Source organism: Ursus maritimus, unplaced genomic scaffold, assembly GCF_017311325.1.
Source record: "Ursus maritimus isolate PB19 unplaced genomic scaffold, ASM1731132v1 scaffold_23, whole genome shotgun sequence".
Classification (NCBI taxonomy): domain Eukaryota; kingdom Metazoa; phylum Chordata; class Mammalia; order Carnivora; family Ursidae; genus Ursus; species Ursus maritimus.
In genome coordinates, this window is record NW_024424786.1 from 44272197 (window position 1) to 44294785 (window position 22589).

Consider the following 22589-nt stretch of genomic DNA (forward strand, 5'->3'; position numbering starts at 1 on the left):
CATCTATCCAACCATCCATCCATCATCCATCCATCCATCATCCATCCATCCATCCATCCATCCATCCATCTGTCATCCATCCAACCATCCATCTATCCATCCATCCATCCATCCATCCAGCCATTCCCTCACCCACGACTCCCCCAACCCTGTGTTCTCTGAGGCTTAAGCACTTCCCAGGCCCCATGCCAGGTGCCAGGGAAGAGGAGTCAAGTCAGAGTCAGCTCTGCTCTACCCTGGAGGAGACAGACGTTGGAAGTAAGGGGTGGAGGGAGCAAAGACACAGCCACCTCCCAGCCCCGTCCCCGTTGCACCAGGTAACACTGAGTTGGGGGATCTGCTCACTTCTCCCTCTGACTTCTCCCAAGTCAGGCACCAGAGGCCCTCCTGCCTAATGCAGGAGGAGGGCTCAGAAGACCAGGTCTTTGGCCAGAGGTGGGGAATCAGCATGAGCATCTCCTGAAAGCCTCCTGACTGCCAGGGACAGCCTTGGGAACACCTCCAGAACTAGCCTCCCCATTTGCTCCTGGACTAGCCCTCCCTTGGCATGGCACCCAGCTGGCAGCCTGTGCCTGAACTTTGAATTTCAGGGCCCACAGTTCAGTTGAAAGTATGTTCATTCACAGGTGGCCATGGGCTGGTGCTTTTGGCGGATTCAAGCAGAATGTATAGAATTCTGTATCCAGAGTAGACCTTCGGGATGATATAGCCATTTTACAGGTGGGGAAACTGAGGCTTGTGCAGGCAGCAACCGTAAGAAGTGGGACTGGGTCCCTGGCATTGAATTCACAGGCTCAGGCTTCATCAGGCTCAAAGCTGGTCCCTAGGACTTCAGATTAGTACACCTAATTACATATTTGAGGACTGGCCATGCAGACTGAGCCAGGGCTGCGGGGTTGGAGGAGGTCGGAGGCAGGAGACATGGATCTTGGCTCGAGGGCTGGGCTGGCTCGGGTCATCTCTTCCTGGCTCTGCATTCAGTGGCTCATGCTGGCAGCCTGAACTCAGACGTGGTGGGAGTATTCACACTGTGGACACTGCCAAAGGCTACACACCAGGGTGGAGAGAAGCAGGGGTTCGAGAGAGGCCAGACACAGTGTGGGGCGCGTGGGGGCTGAGATTGCTTTTGGCAGCTAGCATCATGGAAAACTTCACGGAGCCCTGTAAACCCCGTCCTTTGGCTGCTGAGTGGCTTGGGCATTTGGGGAGACAGCCGACCCATGTGGGGTTCTGGTAGGGAATGAGGCAGTCCTGGGGGGGCGCAGGGGCTCGGCTGGGCCCAACCTGGAGGTGTGCCTGGGATGCCAGCCCCCTCCTGCCCCTCCTCTCCTACTTCACCACCATCCCCACCCATCCGCCTGCGCTCCCCCCAACCCACACACCCACTCGCCACCTGGAAATGTACTAAATGTGGTCTGAGGGTGCTCTGAGCCAGAAGCCTCCCTGTGGTAGGGGACTTTGCTCCCAGCCTCTAAGGAGGGGACACTGGATCCAGAAAAAAGGTGCCGGGGCCTCCTGCCTAGTCCCACCAAAAAGGGTGAAATGAGAGTGAGTGCCCTCTGAACCTCGACTTCTGCCTGAGAGCCAGGGGGCTCTGGGGTGCCTCCACTGGCGAGGCTCAGCAGCTCCAGGAAAGAGCCCCTTCCTCCACTCAGAGGATCAAGGGCTCCCCACGCAGGGGATTCTGAGCTAGGTCCCCAGGAGACTCCTCCCGTTTGTGAAACTCCCTGTGCTTTGACTGGGTTGAAGCCTATTTCCAGCCAGAGGAATGTGCCCTAACCCCAACCTGGGAACACTAGCAAGGTCCAACCCTCCCCCCCCCCAGCTTGTTAATCGCTTTACAACATGGAAGTGCTGGGGGACAATGGCTGTGGTAAAGCCAGGCTACACTTAATGTCTAATCACCGAGTCCTGGAGAAGGAGGAGCCCTCCCTTGGCCCAGCCAAGCCAACCGCCCCCGTGTCCTGAGGGCTCAGAACCAGAGTATACCCACGACATACACACAAAGTGCCAGGAGTCTGCAAAGTCATCTATTAAATCCTAATCTCAAAGCTCCATGATGGAGGCTGAACTTGATCTTGATTTTCAGACGACACCGGAGCAGAGTGAATGATCCTGTCTGTACATGCTCCCCCCCGCCCCCTGCCGCCCCTGCCCATCATCACCATTCAGCATCTTCCACTTTCTCCACCCAGCCTGGCCCAAGCATGTCTAGGACCCGTTCCTCTCGTCCCTGCTTCCCCACCTGGGCACCTGTGCTTGCTCGCCACAAAACAAAAGCACCCCAACCCCTCAAGTTTCAATCTGGATCCTACTACTTGTCTCATGATTGAACGAGAGCCTGCATCTGTCTGTTTCTGAGTTCCTGGGGTAAGGGGGGGGCAAGGAACATGACTCTCGGCTTCTCTTGTATTGGTGTTTGACCTCAAGGAATATGCAGTTGGCTGGGACTCTGCTGTGAGAGCAGCTCTTTACAGAGAACTGCCCGTTCATGGCTCCCTGCTTATTCCCAAAGGTATAGAAACCACTTCTCTCAGCTTTAGAAGCTTACCCATCATTGAAAGGAAAGGCTCTGGGAAAATAACATGTGATTGTCAAAATAATAATGTACATAGACAGGTTGAAAGTTGAGTGAATCTCCCAGAATACAGAGCAAAAAGGTAAAGGGACAGAAAATATGAGAAAGAATAAGGGGCAGGTGCAATGAACTCAAATGGGCCGACAGGAAATCTAGAAAGATGAAACTGAGACAGGAAGTGAGGGCATTTTCAAGGGAATAATAAAAGCATATTCTTAAAGCCAAAGCTGCTTCGGTTTGAAGGAGCCCCCAGGATAGTGAACATAATGAATAAAGAAGAGACTTCTACCCAGACCCATCATCATGACATTTCAGAATATTCAAGAAAAGTGCATACAATGAAGTTCTTGCCAAGTTTTGGAGAGGAAAACAAACGCTCACCTACCCCGCAGTGGGGATCAGACAGCACCCTAACCTCTCACCAGCGACGAGCAGAAGCAGGTTGACGATGAAGTGGTGCCTTACTAGCTCAGAAGGAAAACTACTTTGACTCCAGAATTCTACAACGGAGGGCACACTTGAAAACCAGAGACCTTTCAGACACGGAAGTTGACGTTCCAGGTGCCTTTTACTGAGGTTGTTACTTCAGTATGTGTCCCCGCAGAACAAGCTGAAGAAAGAACCTTGCTTACCCAGTAGCTCCATGAAGGTAAATCTCAGAATGATAATTGTGGACTGGGAACTGGGGGATGGGGTCCAAGTGCGAGGAGGGAGCTCCGATAAGAATGAGATGGGTTCTAGTGATATGGAAGAAACAGGAAGATATTTTAGTGGCATACTGAAGAAATAATCTCTCTTGCACAAGGGAAAAAAGAAAGAAAGAAAGAAAGGTAATCAGAAACTCCAGGTAAAAATAAGAACTTCATGTGAAAATCATGATCCTAATTATAAGCTAAACTGTGGCATTACTTTGAACAGCTGATGGAGTTGAACAAAGAATCCAATGGGTTCTGGTATTAGAAAGCCCCCTTTCATGGGTCTATAAAGAGGAACGTCAGTCCTAGCCTTATACTTGGAAATGATGTAAACATTTATAGTATACATGATAATACAACGTCTTCCACTGGTTTTTAACTTTGAATCCAACTTATAGACAGAACCTAGAAGACTTTTACAGCAAAGAATTAATGATGCTTGTGTTGTTAAATCAGGAAATAAAGGGAGAGTCACAGAGTTAGGGAGGTAATCATCAGATGAACAAAGCAAAACAAGTCAAAAGATATCACCTCACAACTGAATGAGTATGAACGCCTACTGTTAAAATACACAAGAGATGATCTAACTAATGTAGCAACAGATAATCTAGCTAGAGATAATTCTAACTAGATAACTAGTTAAAAAGGCTATTGTCAAGAAGACAAGAGATAACTAGTGTTGGTAAGGGCATCAAGAAATTGGAACCCTCGTGCCCTCTTGGGGGCAAAGTAAACAGGTGCAGCCACTTTGGAAAACAGCATGGAGGATCATCAAGAAATTAAAAACAGAGGGGCGCCTGGATGGCACAGCGGTTAAGCATCTGCCTTCGGCTCAGGGCGTGATCCCGGTGTTATGGGATCGAGCCCCACGTCAGGCTCCTCTGCTGTGAGCCTGCTTCTTCCTCTCCCACTCCCCCTGCTTGTGTTCCCTCTCTCGCTGGCTGTCTCTATCTCTGTCGAATAAATAAATAAAATCTTAAAAAAAAAAAAGAAATTAAAAACAGAACTACCGTAGGATCCAACGGTGCTACTTCTGGTATTTAACCAAAGATAAATGAAAACACCAACACGAAACGATTTCTGCAGCCCACGTTCAATGCAGCATTATCCACAACAGCCAAGATATGGAAATAACTTAGGTGTCCACTGATAGGGGAATGGATAAAGAAGTGGTATATATACACAATGGAATATTATTCACCCATAAAAAGAAATGAAATCTCACCATTTACAACATGAATAAACTTTGAAGGCATTATGTTAGGTGAGATAAGGCAGAGAATGACAAATCCCATATGATCTCGCTTATACGTAGAAGAAAGCAAAAAGAGATCAACAGGCAGAACGAAACTCACAGACACAGAGGAGACAGATACAGAGATGGTGGTTGCCAGGAGCAGGCGATGAGGGAGCGGACGAAACGGGCAAAGACAGTCAAAAGGTATAAACTCTCAGCCATAAGATAAATAAATCCCAAGGATGTAATGGACAGCAGCGGGACCGCGGTTAATAATCCTGTGTTGTGGGGCACCTGGGTGGCTCAGTCGTTGGGCATCTGCCTTCGGCTCAGGACGTGATCCCGGCGTTCCGGGATCGAGCCCCACATCAGGCTCCTCCGCTGGGAGCCTGCTTCTCCCTCTCCCACTCCCCCTGCCTGTGTTCCCTCTCCCGCTGCCTCTCTCTCCCTGTCAAATAAATAAAAGCTTAAAAAAATAATAATCCTGTGTTGCATATTTGAAAGTTGCTGGGATACTACCTCTGAAAAGTTCTCATCACCAGAGACAAAAATAATAAGGATGTGAGGTGACAGATGTTAACCAGACTTCTCCTGGTGATCGTTTAGGAATTTGTATAAATATCAAATCATTACGCTCTATATCCGAAACTAATATAATGTCATATGTTAATTATACCCCAATTAAAAAAAAAAGAAAAAGAGACACAAGGGGTAATCACAGAGGTAGGAAGGTAATCCTCAGAAGAATGAATCAAAACAAGTAAAGAGTGGTCCCTCTGCCGAGCAGAGTTGCGTGGACGAGGCTGGGCAGGGGTGGGAGACGCCGTTTCTTTCCCCTCCTAGCCCTGTGTGGTTGGTTAAATTGATAACTTATTTTACTACGTAACAAATGTCGCATTTGTATCAAAATTTGTGAAAGGAGAAAAGTGTTACTGGAGGATGGATGAAGGCCGGGGGCCCTGGGCCAGTTAGGCGATGTGGACGAATTGCTGAGCGCCAACCTTGGGATGCGACGGGGGGACGGGGAGAAGGGCAGGAGTCCCCAGACCCTCATGATGGATTGAACGCGGGCGGGGAGAGGAGCCAGGTCTCCCACTTGGGCACCTGGTGTGCTGTTCATCACGATGGTGACGGCAGAGGACAACAGTTTTTAGGGGAATTGGGACGCGTTCCCTGGGGCCATGACTCGTCTAGCTGGAGACCCTGCTCCAGCTGCCCTATGCGTGCTACGGTCCCGCCGGGAGAGCCCGCGGAAGGGCTGGTGCACAGCTGTGCCGACTTCTCATGCTCGTGAGCCCAGAGATTCACCCCTCTCTTCCTTGGTCTCGAAAAAACTACAAATTGATTTGTAAAAAAATAAAAATAGAGGTTTGTAGGGAAGAAACAGTGAAATCGCCTCGTTTCCTATCCCAAAGGAGCTGCCCCAAGGGCTTTATTATTAATCACTGGGCCCAGCCATCACTTAACAGAGAGGAAAAAACAGTGTATGTTGCCTCATGAAGCCAGCCAGAGAACACACTCAGGGGTTGATGCCTTTTTTTCAAGTCTAAGGAATCATAAAAAAAACACAGAAATATAAAATAATGATGGAGGAAGAGTGGGGGGAATCAGTGCTTCTTGCCATTCAGATCTTACTACCTACACGCTGAGGCAGTTTTCTGGAACACGAAGTGAGGGTTTCAAAGGAAAGCCAGCTGCCCACACACGCTGTCCACAATTCGGCAACCCTCTGCATTTACACAGCGCGCGCCTCGAAGCCGCGGGCACTAAATGTACGTTTCCCCATTCACCCCGTCAAGAGCGCCGCCGGGGGTGGGCCCCGCGCTGCAAGGAGGATCTCCACTTTGTGGACCGGCCTGGGGGGTCCGGGACGAGGCACGGAGAGGGACAGCGACTTGCCCGAGGTCACGCAGGGTGTTAGCTGGAGAGTCAGATAAAAAACCGAGGATGCTGTTTTCCGGGGCTTTACAAGGCTTCGGGTAATGCACAAGTACACCTCCACACTCAGAGTCCGTCTCTGCAAAGATCCTCAGGAAACCAGCAGCGGGGTTCTGTCTGGGGAGGAGTGGGGGCCGGGAGCTAAGGACTAGAGGGGGACCTACTCTGATGCTGTGCCTGCATTTTTCATTCATGCAAATACACTTCCAATCACCAATTTAAAAACACGTACGATTGGACGATGATGTGGAACCACGAAAGCAAGCAGCTCTGGAGAGGGACCGTTCGACTGGTGAAGAGCCACGATTTGCCGCCCTTCTAATTCAGTTGGTCTCACTAAGGAAGAGGAGTGACAGCCCATCCCGTTCTTAGATGCCTTCCCCGCATGGCGCTTCTGAGCTTCCAGGTGGGTCCCAAGCTGCAGGTGCCGCTCGGTTGTGGAGTAAGAAGTTCCACAAGGAATTTGCTGACAACAGAGAACGGGTCCAGTGTCCACTCACCCCCAGTGCTCCTCCCTGGAAAACCCCAAAGAAGGTGGAGAGCTCTCCTCCCTCCCCACTCGCCCCATGTGCAGTGCCTTGGCAGGTCCTGTCCCTTCTAAGGACACCTTACACCTGGAAGCTGTCCACCTCCTAGCCCTACCCCTCCACGGCCTGGCCAGGACGATGGCGGTGGTCTCACAACTGGTCTCCATTCTGCCTTCTGTCCGTTTTCCTCCAGCAAGGTTACCCACGTAAAGCCCTCTAGTACCCCCACTTCAAGAGTGGAGGAAAGCCACTCGCTTTCCACAGAGAACAAGGTCCTTCGGTGGCATCATCCTTTCTACTCCCTTCCAGGCCACTGCTGTTTCTGCATGGCAGCTTCTCTTTTCACCTCAGGGCCTTTGCACATGCTGGGCTTTCCGAAGCCGACAGATTCTTCTCAACTGTCAGGATTCAAATCACAAGTCATTCTGTCACAGAGACTTACTTTGATTTCCTATATAAAGCTGGCCTGCCCCCACCTGCCCAAGAGACTGTATGGTGGTACAGTCTCTGCGGACTTGCTCCAGAGCATTAACCACTAAGTGGGATTCTCTAGTTTATTTATTTATAAACATTGCCATTTTCACTATTTAGGTATTGATCTACACAAGGTCAGAGACTATGCTTGTCTCGTTTACCTCCACATCTGTAGCTCCCTGAATATTCGGCTTTTGACGCATATTGGTTAAATAGACGGATAGACAGATAAGAGGAGTGGATGGGTGGATGGAAAGATGGATAGGTAAATATGGATGGGTGGATGGGTGGATGGATGGACGGTTGGATGGACAGGTGGGTGGATGGATGGATGGATGGATGGATGGGTGGATGGATGGACGGTTGGATGGACAGGTGGGTGGATGGATGGGTGGATGGATGGACGGTTGGATTGACAGGTGGGTGGATGGGTGGGTGGATGGATGGATGGATGGATGGATGGATGGATGGTTGGATGGACAGGTGGGTGGATGGATGGATGGATGGATGGATGGGTGGATGGATGGACGGTTGGATGGACAGGTGGGTGGATGGATGGGTGGATGGATGGACGGTTGGATTGACAGGTGGGTGGACAGGTGGGTGGATGGATGGGTGGATGGATGGATGGTTGGATGGACAGGTGGGTGGATGGATGGACGGTTGGTGGACAGGTGGGTGGATGGATGGATGGGTGGATGGATGGACGGTTGGATGGACAGGTAGGTGGATGGATGGATGGGTGGATGAGTTGGTAGATGGCTGAATGGCTGGCTGATGGATGAGTGGAAGGTAACTGGACGGCTGGATGGACGGGTTGATAGATGGATGGGATGTATTCAGCCTGGAGTGAGAGCCTGAGGTCTCCCCTTCCTTTCCCAGGTAGACTTCTTTTGCACGCCCCATGTTAATGAGGGTAGAGATCTGATTTAAGACTAGTGGGAACTTGAGACCCCCATATCCTGTGTTGAGAAGTGTTTTTAAAAACAACACAGAAATATCTGTAAGGTCCTGTTTAGAAATGGCCCTAGGTTCTCGGCCTTTTGATTCTGATCATGTGCCCGTATTTCTAGACCCTTCTGTCATGTGCATGCTGGGAGGGGGGAGGGGAATCCTGAGGACAGACTCGGCCGGAGTAACGGGACACATTCAACAATCAACAGGGGTGTGTTTTTGTCAGACCACTCTCCAGCTGTGTCCCCTGAGCAAAGCCTTTGACACAGGAGGGGATGGGAAGGGGAGAACCGCGTCCTGACTCATTCAGAACCATCTACATGGAGTCTTACTTCCTAGTGCGTGTTCTTTAATGACATTTGCATCTGCGATGGGGCGGCCTCAGCCGTGAGCTGCCTGTCCAGACCGTCGCCCTGCCGCCGACAGCAGGGAATCGGCCTGGGTGCTGGCACGCCACCCGGATCTCTGTGGCTCACGAGGCCACGTCTGACAGGAATTCTAAAGCGGGAGAACGAGCCACTGGCTGGTCCATACAGTAGCACGTGTGCCCCTCGACCAGGGCCCAGCCTCACCCCAACACCCGCTCAAGAGCCACACCCGCCGGCCGCCTGGGTTGTGATGGCGGGGGGCGCCACAAGCTCCCTCGCCCCTGCCAAGTGTGCGGTCTGGAAAAGGTCGGTTCTGGGAGGCAGTGGCTCCCCCAGGCCAACCCCTACACCCTGTGTGGAAAAGCCCAGACCCCATAACCCAGGTAATATCGTCCTTCCATCTGCCTGACACGCTGCATCAGGTGACGGTTCCGTCTCTGCCAGGTTCTCGCAATCCCAGGCCAGTTCCACGCCAGCCTCGGGCAGTAGCATCTTCACTGTGGGACAGAGGGGGCTGCAGACAAGGGTCCTGTATCCCAGGCAACCGGCCCTCACACCGAGGGCCGGCTCCTTAATGGGACCTTCCTTCCTCCACGGGAGTGTTCTCCCGTGAAGTGGATAATGACACTGGCTTCCAAGGTCACTGGAAGGTCAGCAGGCGGCAACCCCGATGTAGGCAAGCGCTGCTGGCGCGTGGCAGGGAGCTCGTAAGTGGCACTGTTGACTACTCACATCTCTTTCCGGGCAACGTGAGCCCACAGGGCATCTGACTCCCCCCCCCGCCAGGAACGTGGGGGCCGACTCCTGGACCGAGGACAAGCCTGAGCTTTTATCACTTACTCAGAAGCCACCTGTTGACCCAGGTGTGGCTGGATGTCCCTCTCCTCTGTGGTCCCAGGCCCTGGCACCATGCCAGTGGTCAGTAACCTATAAAACCAAAGTCTTCATCTGGGCCCCAAAACACAGGGAGGCAGAGCCGGCAGGGATCTCCCAGGTCACCTGGTCCGACTTTCCAAGACATTCTGGAAAGAGAATGCCCTAACTGCTTGACTCCCTGCAATGACGGGGAGCTCATCACCTCCCGAGACAGCTCTGTTCTATCTCTGAACAGTGACGATGGCTCTGCACGCCTCCTGTGGGTCAAGATGCAATGTGTGTCTCTGGTGCACCCCAGTCCTACTGTCAGCCACGTGACATGCAACCCAGTCAGCCTGGCCCCGTGATCTTCTCTGTTCCTGGCTCAGTCAACTCAGGTCCTTTGACAGCTCCTCTGTGGGGATGCTGCCTGTTTCCAACGCTGAGAGTGTGCACGCCCACCTCCATGCACATGTATGCTCCAGGGGCGGCCTGCTGGCGGCTCTCTGCCAGCTGCCGGCCCTGGGCGGAAAGAGCTCTGCAAAAGCCACAGCCTGCGGGCGAGCCGTGGCTGTCACGGGCTCTTCCCCAGAAGCCCCACTCCCAGCTGGATGGCCTTCCACGTAACCATGGCGACAGCTCTGGGCATTCTCGGAGCCTCAGGCACCCTCCTTCTGAGAATAAAAGCAAAGCAGGACAGGCACACTGGCTGTGACCACGTGTCCGGGGTACATTTCGACAGGCAGCCTCCTGCTGCTGCAGAAACCATTCATCCGACCCAAAGAGCCGCATCAGGAGAAGCCGGGGCAGGTGTGGCTCCCTGGAAGCCACCAGACTCTAAGCATTCTCTCTCTGGCGGTGCTGGTGGCCGGGCCAGGATTGCGACTTGGGCTTTCAAGGTCAAAAAGTGGGCAATGTTAGCAAGATCTGGAAAGTCGGCCAAGCCCCTTAGGAGGGGACGACCCAGCTCCTCTGCTGACGTGGGGTTCCTGTCCTAACACCTCTTGTTTATGATAGAAAGGTGGCTGGAACAGGTCAGCATGGACGCCAGGTCCTATCAGCAATTCCACTGCTACATGAACACCCCAAAGAACTGGAAACAGCTATGCAAACCAATACCTGTGTGAGAATGTCCACAGCAGCACCACTCGCTACAGCCAAAAGGTGGAAGCGACCCACGTGTCCATCCACAGAGGAATGGGAAGTAAATATGGCTTCCACAGACAATGGAACATTCTTCTGCCATAAAAAGGTGGGACATTCTGACACCTGCTACAACATGGACGCAGCTGGAAGACACTATGCTGAGTGAGATACTCCAGTCACAAAACACACCAATACTGTGTAATTCCACTTCTCTGAGGTCCCTGGAGTCACCAGATTCAGAGGGAGAGTGGACAGTGGGCTCCGGGACCAGGGGACGGATGGGGGTCGGTGTCTCAGGGGGACAGAGGGTGGATGGTGGGCACCAGGGCTGGGGGAGGGATGGGGTCGGTGTCTCAGGGGGACAGAGGGTGGACAGTGGGCACTGGGGCCAGGGGAGGGATGGGGGTCAGTGTCTCAGGGGGACAGAGGGTGGACGGTGGGCACCGGGGCCGGGGGAGGGAGGGGGGTCAGTGTCTTAGGGGGATGGAGAGTGGACAGTGGGCACTGGGGCCGGGGGAGGGATGGGGTCGGTGTCTCAGGGGGACGGAGAGTGGACGGTGGGCACCGGGGCCAGGGGAGGGATGGGGTCAGTGTCTCAGGGGACAGAGAGTGGACGGTGGGCACCGGGGCCGGGGAGGGATGGGGGTCAGTGTCTCAGGGGGATGGAGAGTGGATGGTGGGCACCGGGGCCGGGGGAGGGATGAGGTCGGTGTCTCAGGGGGACGGAGAGTGGACGGTGGGCACCGGGGCCGGGAGGGGGGGATCGGTGTCTCAGGGGGACGGAGAGTGGACAGTAGGCACCGGGGCCGGGGGAGGGATGGGGGTCAGTGTCTTAGGGGGACAGAGAGTGGACGGTGGGCACCGGGGCCGGGGGAGGGATGGGGGTCGGTGTCTACAGGTATGGAGAGTGGACGGTGGGCACCGGGGCCGGGACGGATGGGTAGGTGTCTCAGGGGATGGAGAGTGGACGGTGGGCACGGGGCCGGGGAGCCAGGATGGGAGTCGGTGTCTCAGGGGGATGGAGAGTGGACGGTGGGCACCGGGGCCGGGGGAGGGATGGGGTCGGTGTCTCAGGGGGATGGAGAGTGGACGGTGGGCACCGGGGCCGGGGGAGGGATGGGGTCGGTGTCTCACAGGACAGAGATTCAGTCTGGGAAGATGGAAAATTCTGGAGACGGATGGTGGGGACGGCCACACAACAACGTGAACGTACCTAACGCCACTGAGCTGTGCAGCAAAAACGGCTGAGATGGTCAGTCTGACGTATGTGTTTTATTACAATAAGAAGTGTAGATAGAAAGATGTACTGATCCTGCTAAAAACGGTGAACCTTGCGACGTTATTCTAAGTAAAGAAGCTACGCACGAAGGATCACGGGTTGTGTGACTCCATTTCCATGAAGCACGCAGTGAGCCGGTGGGTGCCGGGGCTGCGGGCAGGGAGAATGGGGAATGACTGCTTAACAGCGAGGAGCTCCCGTTCGGGCGGATGGAAACGTTCTGGAACCAGAGAGGGTGGTGTGTGCACAATACCGCGAGCGGCACTAGCGCCAGCACTGCGTACTTGGCAATGGTAGTCAGGTGATGGGGACTGTCGCTCAGGAGAAGCCGCGAGACGAACGCAAGCAGGTAGGACCCTCCAAGACAGCCGTGTCACAAGCACGGTCTGCACTGCTCACCACCGACCCGCCCGGGGCCCGGGGCTGGCGGGGCAGAGCCCAGGGCACGGTCTGGCCCTCATGGAGGAGATGGTTTGCGGGCTTCTCAGAAGGGGCCCCAGGGATGGCCGGCTGGACCTTCCTGCCCTGTCGGGTCACATGGCCCGTGTCTCCTCCTTGTTCAGCATCACATGCGAAGTCTCACTGAGGCCGCCGTCCACTAAGAACCCTCCCTCTGGGTCGGGGGACAGGTTCTCTCTCCACACCCTTCTGGCCCCCAATGCAGGGAGACTCGTGTTTGTGACGGAAACGAGGGGCAGAGAAACTGGGCACGTGGGGACAGGAAGAGCCGGAGAAGCGGAAGTGGCAGCAGGGACACGGGCCGGAAATGCAGCTCACTTCTGAGCTGCTAGTCCCCTCGCCTGGCAAGACCGCAGCCTGTGTCGGCCCGCCCCGGCGTTACAAGGAGGAGGCATCGGAGACCCAAGGACAGCTCGTGCCTGTGTAGTTTCTGCGGGGAAGCTGGAACCCCTGCCCCGTGTCGCATCACCGAAAGTACCCGGCTCTCCGCACGCACCAAACAAGCCCCCTTCCGAACAGGAGCCCAAAAGCCGATCTGCTGTGCTCAAAGGCTCTGCCCGCTCGGGGCCACGCCTTTCAAGGGGGATGAGCCTTTCTTGTACAAAGACTTCAACTCAGAGGCAGAAGGAAGAGGGACACGCATATGAGATGGAACCCGCTGTCATCTCTGACATCTGTGCTGCTCCCCCCACACAGTCCCGGTCCTCCTCCTTCTGGACCCCACAGGTGCGCTCCGGCCCGACCCCAAACCTCGGGCAGGACAGACCCCGCAGCTGGGGCAGGTTCTCTGGAAGAGGGTGGCTTCCGAAACGCAGCCCATGTGCAGGGGGTCACGGTGGACACACCGGGGGAAAAGCTAAGGGGGTCCGAGGGCTCCATGCCAGGGGGTCCAGCACTTCCGCGGCACATACGAGCATCTTTGACCAGAGGGGCCTGGCAGAGAAAGCCGCATCTTACCTGGTAGCGTCGAAGCTGTCGTATGAGCCGACCGTGTAGTGCCTGAAGAGTTTCTTGCTCCGGTCTGCTCGAGTCTCTGCACAGAGAGGGAAGAGAAACACCGCTTAGAGAAGTCACAGTGCCCGGACGCAAAAACCACGTGAGGCCGGCCGGGCCTCTCATTCATCTGACCTATGAAGCGCGAGACCTGCTCTCCTGGGTAAAGATCCGGGAGGAAGAGAAGGCCTCGTTCTGGGAGCTGACTTTGTAAAATCTGAGGAACGCATATGAACCCCAAGGCGGACTTCTGAAGAGTCAGGAGCCCCGTTCCAAGACGGAGGCAGAGTCCTGGGTCCTGGGCTCGTGGAGGGAGCAGGAGGCGGCTCTCGGCAAAGAAGACAGCCCTGTGGTTTAAGCTGGAATAGCAGCGTGCCTTTGGCACAGGGAGCCCTCCAGCACGGTATTCTCAAGTGCCGCTGGGCCTTCCTGCGGATCCGAAGATGACTGCCTTTCGGGAGAAGAATGATTATTTTACTTTCCTGGTGATAGTTGCTCTTTCCTAAAAAACAAACAAAACCCCACACGTGATTCACCTTCCTAATTAAGTCCCCCACCTGCTTCTCTCGCTCAGCAGATTTAGGCATGAATTTCACGGGACACGATATGAGTGATGTAATTAGATTGAACAGCTCAGGGCCAGAGGGAGAAAACCCAGCATAACATGAATATAGGAAATCCGGCGGCTCAGTGATTTACGGTTCAGATATTTTTCCCGCTAATAAAACCTCCCGGACAATCTCCTTCCTAAACCCTGGGAAAAACACAAAGGAACTATACGATTGGCTGAAGGGAAACGGTGCAAAATCTCGTGATAACTTCCGTAACCCTCCCTGCGGTCAAGCCACATTCCCAGGTGAATGTGCTTGTATTCAAATCCCAAACACACACTTTCAGTTCACAAGTGAGCACGTGTAGGCACACTGAGGAAAGTCAGCCTAGTCCTTCCCGGCTCCTTTTATGCCCGGAGGCAGCTAGTTCAGCAAAAATGCATGCTCACTTTTTAAATTTATAATAATTTTTTATTATGTTATGTTAGTCACCATACAGTCATCCTTAGTTGTTTTTTTTTTTTAAGATTTTATTTATTTATTTGACAGAGAGAGACAGCAAGAGAGGGAACACAAGCAGGGGGAGTGGGAGAGCAAGAAGCAGGCTCATAGCGGAGGAGCCTGATGTGGGGCTCGATCCCAGGGTCCTGGGATCACGCCCTGAGCCGAAGGCAGACGCTTAACAATTGAGCCACCCAGGCGCCCCAGTACATCCTTAGTTTTTGATGGAGTGTTCCATGATTCATTATTTGCATATAACAGCCAGTGGTCCATGCAATACGTGCCCTCCTTAAAACCCATCACCGGCCTATCCTAAGCTCACTTTTATACAGTTTGGAGTTGCCCTTGGGGGATGGGAGGAGCAGATGCCAGCCCAGGACTACATTTCCCAGCTCCCCTTGCCCCCTGGCAGGGCCACATGACCACTTCCCACCAATGGAATGTGAGCAATTAAATGGAACATTCCATTGGGAGGATGAGGAGGGGTCTCTTCCAAGCTTGGCCTCTATGGGAGCCAGTGTGCTTCCTTACCCTCTTTACAGCTTTGCCCAGCTCAGAGCTAGGACCCCTGGGCCCTACAGGATGGGGGAACGCTCTAGGGTTCCCACAAGATGCCCGGGTCTCTGTATGTTGAACTGTGGAGGTGAGCTACAATTAGACTTCCAGTCATTAGGCTACACTCGAAGGACTCATTGGTACAGCAGCTAACAATGTCTTAACTGACGTGCAGGCTGGGTCCTCTGGGATGTGGCTCCCACCTGCCTCCCCACCCCTTTCCCATCCCTAACCCCAACTCTCCAATAACACAGAATGTACGATTCCGTGAACAGCAACATCATCATCACCATTGTCATCGCAAACACTAATTGAGCACTTACTGTATACCAGGCCCCATTCCAAGTGCTGTTCCTATATTCCCTTCCTGGACCCTCATGACCCCCGCTGAGGGGGTGTGCACCGCTTTGCAGGCTCAACCATATCGAGCCACCTTTCCAATCCTGCTCAGGACTTTGGGGGTCTCCCCCCCCCACCATGGAGTTGGCTCCTCCCTCTCTGCTCTATGTGTCTCTGCTGTGTCATCAACATCTATGGAGTCCTTCCCCTGTGTTATGCTAGGGTCATCTGGGCTCAGCCACTCACTGGTCACGCCAGCCCAGCGAGGGAGGTCGGACTGCGCCCACTTTACGGATGGAGACGGTAAGGCTGCCAAGGCAAAGTCACACATTCACTAAATGGCAGGGTCAAGATGAGTCTCCTGGCTGGCAGATGGGCTCCAGGCCCAGGCTCAGACCACCAGACCCCACTAACTGACCCATAGAGGGGGTCTAAGTCCCCATGCTCTCTACAGTGCCCAAGGGTGGCGGCTGGCCTTTCTCTCTGTATCACACCACGCCCCCATGCCTAACCCCTGGTAGATACTCAGTGCAAGTGCTCTTCCATCTAACCTAAGTGACCTACTGTATAATTAGCAAAGAAAACACACCTTACACCATTGGAGTAGCCCGCGCACCTGGGGCCCTTGCTGGGCTGGGCACTGGTCCAGCCAAGCTGCACGCACCTCTTCTAGGTTTGGCCCCCAGACGAAGCGTGCCCAGATGCTTTGCGTCCTCCTCCCCTCCTCTCCGGCTCCTATAGCATGCATATGTGCAATTCGAGTCATTTATCAAGCCCGTGGGGGAGACAGGTCCTGTGCCCCACATGCAGGCACTAGGAGACTCGCGGGGGTGGGGCCTTAGCTCTGCAATCTGGGGCTCAGAATCTTGGGGCTGGGGCAAAGACAGAGCCTGAGGACGTGGACCTCCTGTGGTCTGGTCTACGGGCGTCAGCAGTCAGATGATTGTACGGAGGAAGGACATGGGCCAGGCAACGCATCTGGCCAGCTCAGCCCTGTGACATCTGCGTGGGGCCCATATGTGCCAGGCCCTGAAGGGATATGTAGGATTTGAAACTCATTGTGTTACGCAGAGTAGCTCACAAAGCCACTGAACGACCATGGGGACTGGCTGTAAGCTGCTATTATTACTCTTAATTACCTCCCTTGCTTAAGCCCTATGTAGGCAGCTCTGTGCTGGTTGTCTAGGGAAGTGCTGGGCGCTGAGCGATGATTGGTGTAGGCCGCTGGCTGAAGTCAGAGATTGTGGGTTCCAGCAGCAGGGAGAGTGTGTGAATGTGCGTGCGCGTGTGTTTGTGTTTCAGAAAGGGAACCATTTCTAGGCTAGGTCAGTTAGCCAGTGGTTACCAGACTTTGGGATTTCATGGACCAATAAAATGTAACAAAAGAGGGAAGAATGTAGACTGGGATAAGATTTACCACATTTTTATTTTGGCTCAGTAAGAACATGGAAAACAACAGATTCTCTTTTGCCGCCTTAATTATCTTATTAGAGAAAGGAGACCCATAGAAAGACCTGCTTTATGAAAACCTCCCACTGCACACACAGGTCCTTCCTGTCCTCTGGCTCCTGGCCACAGTCACACTTCTGCTCTCGGATATGGCCCCAAAGACCAGGGAAGAGGTACTGAGGGACACTTCATTGCCACCATCACCACCATCATGGTCATTACCATTATCATCACCACTATCACCACCATCACCATCATCACCACCATCACCACCATCACCACCATCATCATCATCATCACCATCATCATCACCACCATCACCATCACCATCATCACCACCATCACCATCATCATCATCACCATCATCACCATCACCATCATCACCACCATCACCACCATCATCATCATCACCATCACCATCATCACCATCACCACCATCACCATCATCACCACCATCACCATCACCATCACCACCATCACCACCATCATCATCATCATCACCATCATCACCATCACCATCATCACCATCACCATCATCACCATCATCACCATCACCATCATCATCACCATCATCACCATCACCACCATCACCATCACCACCATCACCATCATCACCATCACCATCATCACCATCACCATCACCATCATCACCATCACCATCATCACCATCATCATCACCATCATCACCATCACCATCATCACCATCACCATCACCATCATCACCATCACCATCATCACCATCACCATCATCATCACCATCACCATCACCGCCATCATCATCACCACCATCACCCAATCATTATTATCATTATAGCAGCTCTGCTAAGTTATCTCTTCACTCCATTAAAAATGAAGCTTTCCACCTTATTTGGTCTTCACCCAGAACCCAGGGGTAAGTGGATGTCTTGCTCCTGATTTACAGAAGGTAGCAGCGTGAGTGATGAGGGATGTGGGCTCCGAGGCTAGACACTGAATCCCATGGACCTGCCCTTGCCTGACTTCAGTTTCTGACCTGGCAAGAGAGAAGGTGGGCTAGCTTGCTCTCAGGACGCTTCCCCACTGTCACAGTGTGCAACTCGTGCCCCCACCATGCTTGGGCTTTGCTGGCAAGCTGGGACGTGCTGTCATTGTGTAAAGAGGCGGGGGCTGCTGGCTGCCTGCGCTGACCCCTTCCCAGGACTCACTGATGCGAATGTGAGTCACAAATAAAACACCGCAGACTGAGCAAAGGGGAGGAGAACAGGATGTTCGAGGCCAGGCCAGCATCCCTGTGGGAAGATGACAGCAAGACAGGGCTCTTCAGAGAGGCCTCTCAGCCTCTGCTGGAAGCTCCACAGCCAAGTCAACTTCCCAGGGCACCGGCCTCTGGGCCGCTGCTCAGCCAGCACTGGCTGGAGCCCCTGGCACTCCCCACTTTACAACCAGGAGTGGGGGCGTCCAGGTCTCTGTTGCAGCAGAGCCCACGGTGCATGCTGCGGCCCCCAGTCCTGCATCCAGGGGGGCTGTGCCCCTTCCCCATGCCACCGAGGGCTTCTGCATCTGCCCTGCACTTGCCCGGCACAGGGGGCGGGAAAGGAGGCACCACATGCTATGCTGCGGCCTAGCTTCTTGTGCCCCTGTCACAAACCTCTCAGAATACCTCAGTCCTGCACGACTGAGGTCAAGGGACATCTGTCTCTAAACCCCAGCTACAGGGCATTGTTAAGGGCAGGCACTGGGGGCCTCCTGTGCCCATGTCAATACTGAATAAAGGAACAGGTGTCCTGCATGGGACAGACCTGGGGCTTTGAGCGGACCCAAGGAGGGAAGGGGCACAGACTCTGTCTGTCATTCTGATGTGGACAAGGACACACATATTCGAAGACTGGAGGTTGGCCGACCTGGTCACTTACCCACCATAGCTCACTCCAGGCTCACAGGTGTGGTCTGAAGTCCACGAGTCCTCCAGAGGGTCCCAGCAAGAATCCTCAGGGCCCCCATACCTGCCTCCAACCTCCATCCTGCACTGTCACCCTCTGCCTTCCATTTGCATTGAAATGACCGGCCAGCCACACCCTTCACAGTCCATGTGCAGAAGACATTCCCCTTCTCCTGGGCTGTGCCTCCCTTGCTCTTTGGGGTCAGCCCTTTCCAAGCCCAGCCATGTGGTCAAGTTCAAGTGAGGCTGCCCAACCACTCTGCACCCCCATTGCCTGGCCCTGGACTCCAGTGTTTGGCAAGGGAGCCTGGCCGGCTATTCCTTTGACCACAGCAGGTGCCTGGCACAGGGGAGGGGCATGTGACCCCAGCTGGGACAATGGAGTCCTCCTCTTGCTGCTGCTATTTCTACTTTTGAGGCCACCGTGGGGGACACGCTGCCTGGGAATGAGTCACACTGAGGACAGTGGAGCAGCTGGCAGGGAGGGAGTGACCGACTGCCCTGGTGACACGGTCCAGAGCCTTGCACACAGCCCACAGCTCTGCCTGACTGTTCACTTACACACACCAAACACACGTCCTTTTCGATTTAAGACGACGTCGCTCACCAGTGTTCACAGCTGAGAAAGTTCAGCAGGAGGCAGTAATGCATTTCGTTTGCAGTGCTGCACCCAAGAGCTGGGAAACAGACACCCGAGGTGTGGTGCATGCAGCAACTCCGTGTGCCTACCTCCCCTCCCCGGGCAGAGGACCGCTCCCTCCTCCATGTGCGGGTCCTGGACGAGCTACCTCTTGAGGGGCCTGGCACCCCGGTCACCACAAGCTCAGCTGTGCCCCCGGCTGGCCTAGGCATCGTGCTGGACTCTCCTGGACCCCATCGTTAGTCCTGAGGGACCCATGGCCCGGACCCGCTCGCTTTTTCTGAGATGTTCTGAGGGCTGGATGCTGAGGAAGGGGGCCTTGGCTTGGCTGGACATTCTTGAAATTAGTTTGGGTCAATGAATTTTGAGAAGGGACCTATGTCACTTCTCGGATGGACAGAGCACGGGGTCCCCAGTGCGAGACCGCCCCTGCCCCCAGCACTGATTTTTGCCCTGTGGCATGGTGACCAAAACATCTGAGACAGTGAGCGCTCCCTCAGCCTAGGTCCCCTGGTGAGCCCCCTGGGATCCACGACAGACATGCGGCATGAGAAATAAAGCCCTGTGGTTTTCGGGCATTAAGAGCAGGGACCTGTTTGTTACTGCAGCTTTCCCTCGGCTGACGGATGCAGGCCGTGCCTGGGCTTCTCTCCCTCGGGACCCGTACATGCCCCGTTTTCCTCAAGCCCGGCAGAGCTGACTTTCTGCCACCAGCAACCAAGAGTCCAGGCGACTAGACACGATCAAAGCAGGGACAGAGCTTAGCCCCTGGTCTGGGAGAAGGTGGAAAACCGCCCAACAGACGGCAGGAATGTGCGCATCCCGGGAAACAGGGAAGGAGGCCCGCGCAGCAGCACGCGCCCTGTGTGTCTCTGCGGAGGACGCCTCTCTGCTTGCGATCAAGGAAGCAGATAAACTAACCAACCCAGGGAGGGAACGATTTACTTGTCTGTTTCCCTAACCCTGCAGTCGCTTCTTAAAGCCAAGAACCAAGTCGTTCATGACCAGGCCTCCCTCCTTGGCCAGCGCTCCATGCAGCAGAGACTTGGCTATGTCTGTGGTCCCAGGCGGCAGTCCCTCCGCCCCCAAGTGAATGTCGGCTCCTGCCTGGACTGGTGCAGTAGCCTCTGGTCTCCCGGCTTCCACGCTCGCCCTTCCCCTCTCCTATCTACGCTCCATAGAGCAGAGGGAGCTTTAAGAAATGAAAAATCAGGGGGAAGCCACTGTGCTGCTTCCTGTTTTCCAACAACTTTCCATGGAATGAGAAGCCCATCCGAGTGCCCTCGGATGACCCAGGCCTGACACTGTGTGGCCTCCACTCCCACGGCTCTCCCTCCTGACACATTAGGCACCTCATTGTTTTTGTAAATGACGAGCTCATCTGTACCTCAGGACCTTTGCACTTGCCGGACTCTCTGGGATGCGCCCTCCCCAGCTCAAATCCCACTGCCCCGTTGGAGCCCCGGCTCCTCCAGCACAGCCTGGCGCACAGAAGGTGCTCAGGGACTATGCACTCAGCGCACGAGGGGATAAAAACCCCATGCCCTTCGACCCTTTGCTCCTATTCACTGTTGGCAGTTTCGTGTCCTCAGGTTGGACTGTGATGGGTCGAGGCTGGAGCGCAGCATGCTGGCCCTTCCTCCTCCTGGGGACGGCTGGGGTGGAGGCAGCCCGTGCTGCATACTGAGACACTGGAGTCCTAGTCCCGACCCTGATGGTGACAATGTGGGCCCTCCTCGCTCTGCCTCTCCAGGCCGCAGCTTCTCAGCTACAAAGCCGACCGCTGGATGGAGTGATCGCTGAGTGTCTGACTTCTCAGCATGACACCTCCCCTCTGCCAACCATGCGGCGGGGGGCTAACCCGTTCCCAGGAGAGGGCCACGTACCCGGGAGCCCCACACAGGCAGGGTTTAGGCGGACGAACCCCAGGAGCGTCTTTCTGAGGGTGGCCTAGAAAAATCTACAGTGAAAGAAAAAAGTCTAGAAATCGCATTCCATATACCTCTTGCGACTCGTGAAAGGGAGTGACAGATTGTATGACAAGCCTCAGACTGTCCATATTTAAAATAGCCCTTCACGCAGAGCTGCTGGGGAGAGGATCCCGTATAGCTCGGCAAGGAAGACAGGAGGGGGCATCTGGGGAGAGTCTAATGGCCTCGGGCCCTCGAGGGTGACTGGTTCTGGAAACAGAAATCAGGAAATCAATTCTCAAAAAAATTTATGGAGATTCTGAGGGGCCAACAGGCAGTTCAGGGGCCAGTGTGGCGGGCCGGAGGACTCCCGGGTGGGCAAGCAGGCTGGGTGGGGCCCCTCCTGCCCAGCCAGGTCTGTGGGGTGGTGCCCTCGCTCACAGGTGCCCGTGCAGGGGAGAGGCACGTGAGGAAGGGCAGCGAGCCCTGCATTTAACGCGGTAGTTGTGAGCCCAGCCCCTTACCGGCTGCATGGCCAGGCTAGAAAGCACTTCTCTGGGCCTCGGTTTCCTCATCTGTGATAGGGCTGGCAGCAGGGTGCAACAGCCCTGCGGGGACACATGTACTCGTTAACATACCCTGGGCAGGCTGCCAGGACTCTGGTTACGTTGTGCTCCAGGAGTCCACCTTGGGCTTTCCTGTCCAGCCCCAGGATGGAGGAAGACCCAACCGTATCCATATGTGGGACCTCAGGAGCTGCCCATCAGGCCCTCTCCCGGGAAGGTGAAACAGACATGGGGCGGTCTCCGCGTCCCATTGGAAGTGAGCACCAAGGCCGGGGGGGGGGGGGGCGCAGCAGAGCACGTGTGACCCTGCAGAGAGCTGGCTGAGCTGTCCTGGCTCCCAGCAAGGCCTGTGCTGCCTCCAGACCCTGCTTCCGGGCCCAGGGGACGCTGGGCCATGCCTTCTGCCCTCGGGGTCCAAGAAAGGCCCTGCATCCTTACGATCGAGTATGTTTTTTCAGGTAACCCAGCTCACGCAGGTTTTAGCGGTCTTGCAAGCAAAAGAACACAGTTTTCTGGTTATTCTGTCGCTCTGCATGGAAACTGTAGTTATCCAAGTGGACCGTGACAGTGTCCCTGGATTTCACCCACCACGATGGTGTTGCCAGAAGGAGCGGTCCTGGACACTGCTGGGCTCGGGGACACCTCTGCCTCCAGTTC

At 54.7% G+C, this 22589-nt stretch overlaps 1 protein-coding gene across 2 annotated transcripts in view; it reads right to left on the reverse strand.

Annotated features, from left to right (window-relative positions):
- The window catches only part of SHANK2 (SH3 and multiple ankyrin repeat domains 2), a 472550-nt gene that overhangs the window by 163329 nt on the left and 286632 nt on the right, over positions 1–22589 (reverse strand). For both annotated transcript variants that reach the window (XM_040639603.1, XM_040639604.1), the window contains one exon: positions 13468–13543. In XM_040639603.1, coding sequence (XP_040495537.1) covers positions 13468–13543 — 76 coding nt within the window. The remainder of the gene's footprint in view (positions 1–13467; positions 13544–22589) is intronic.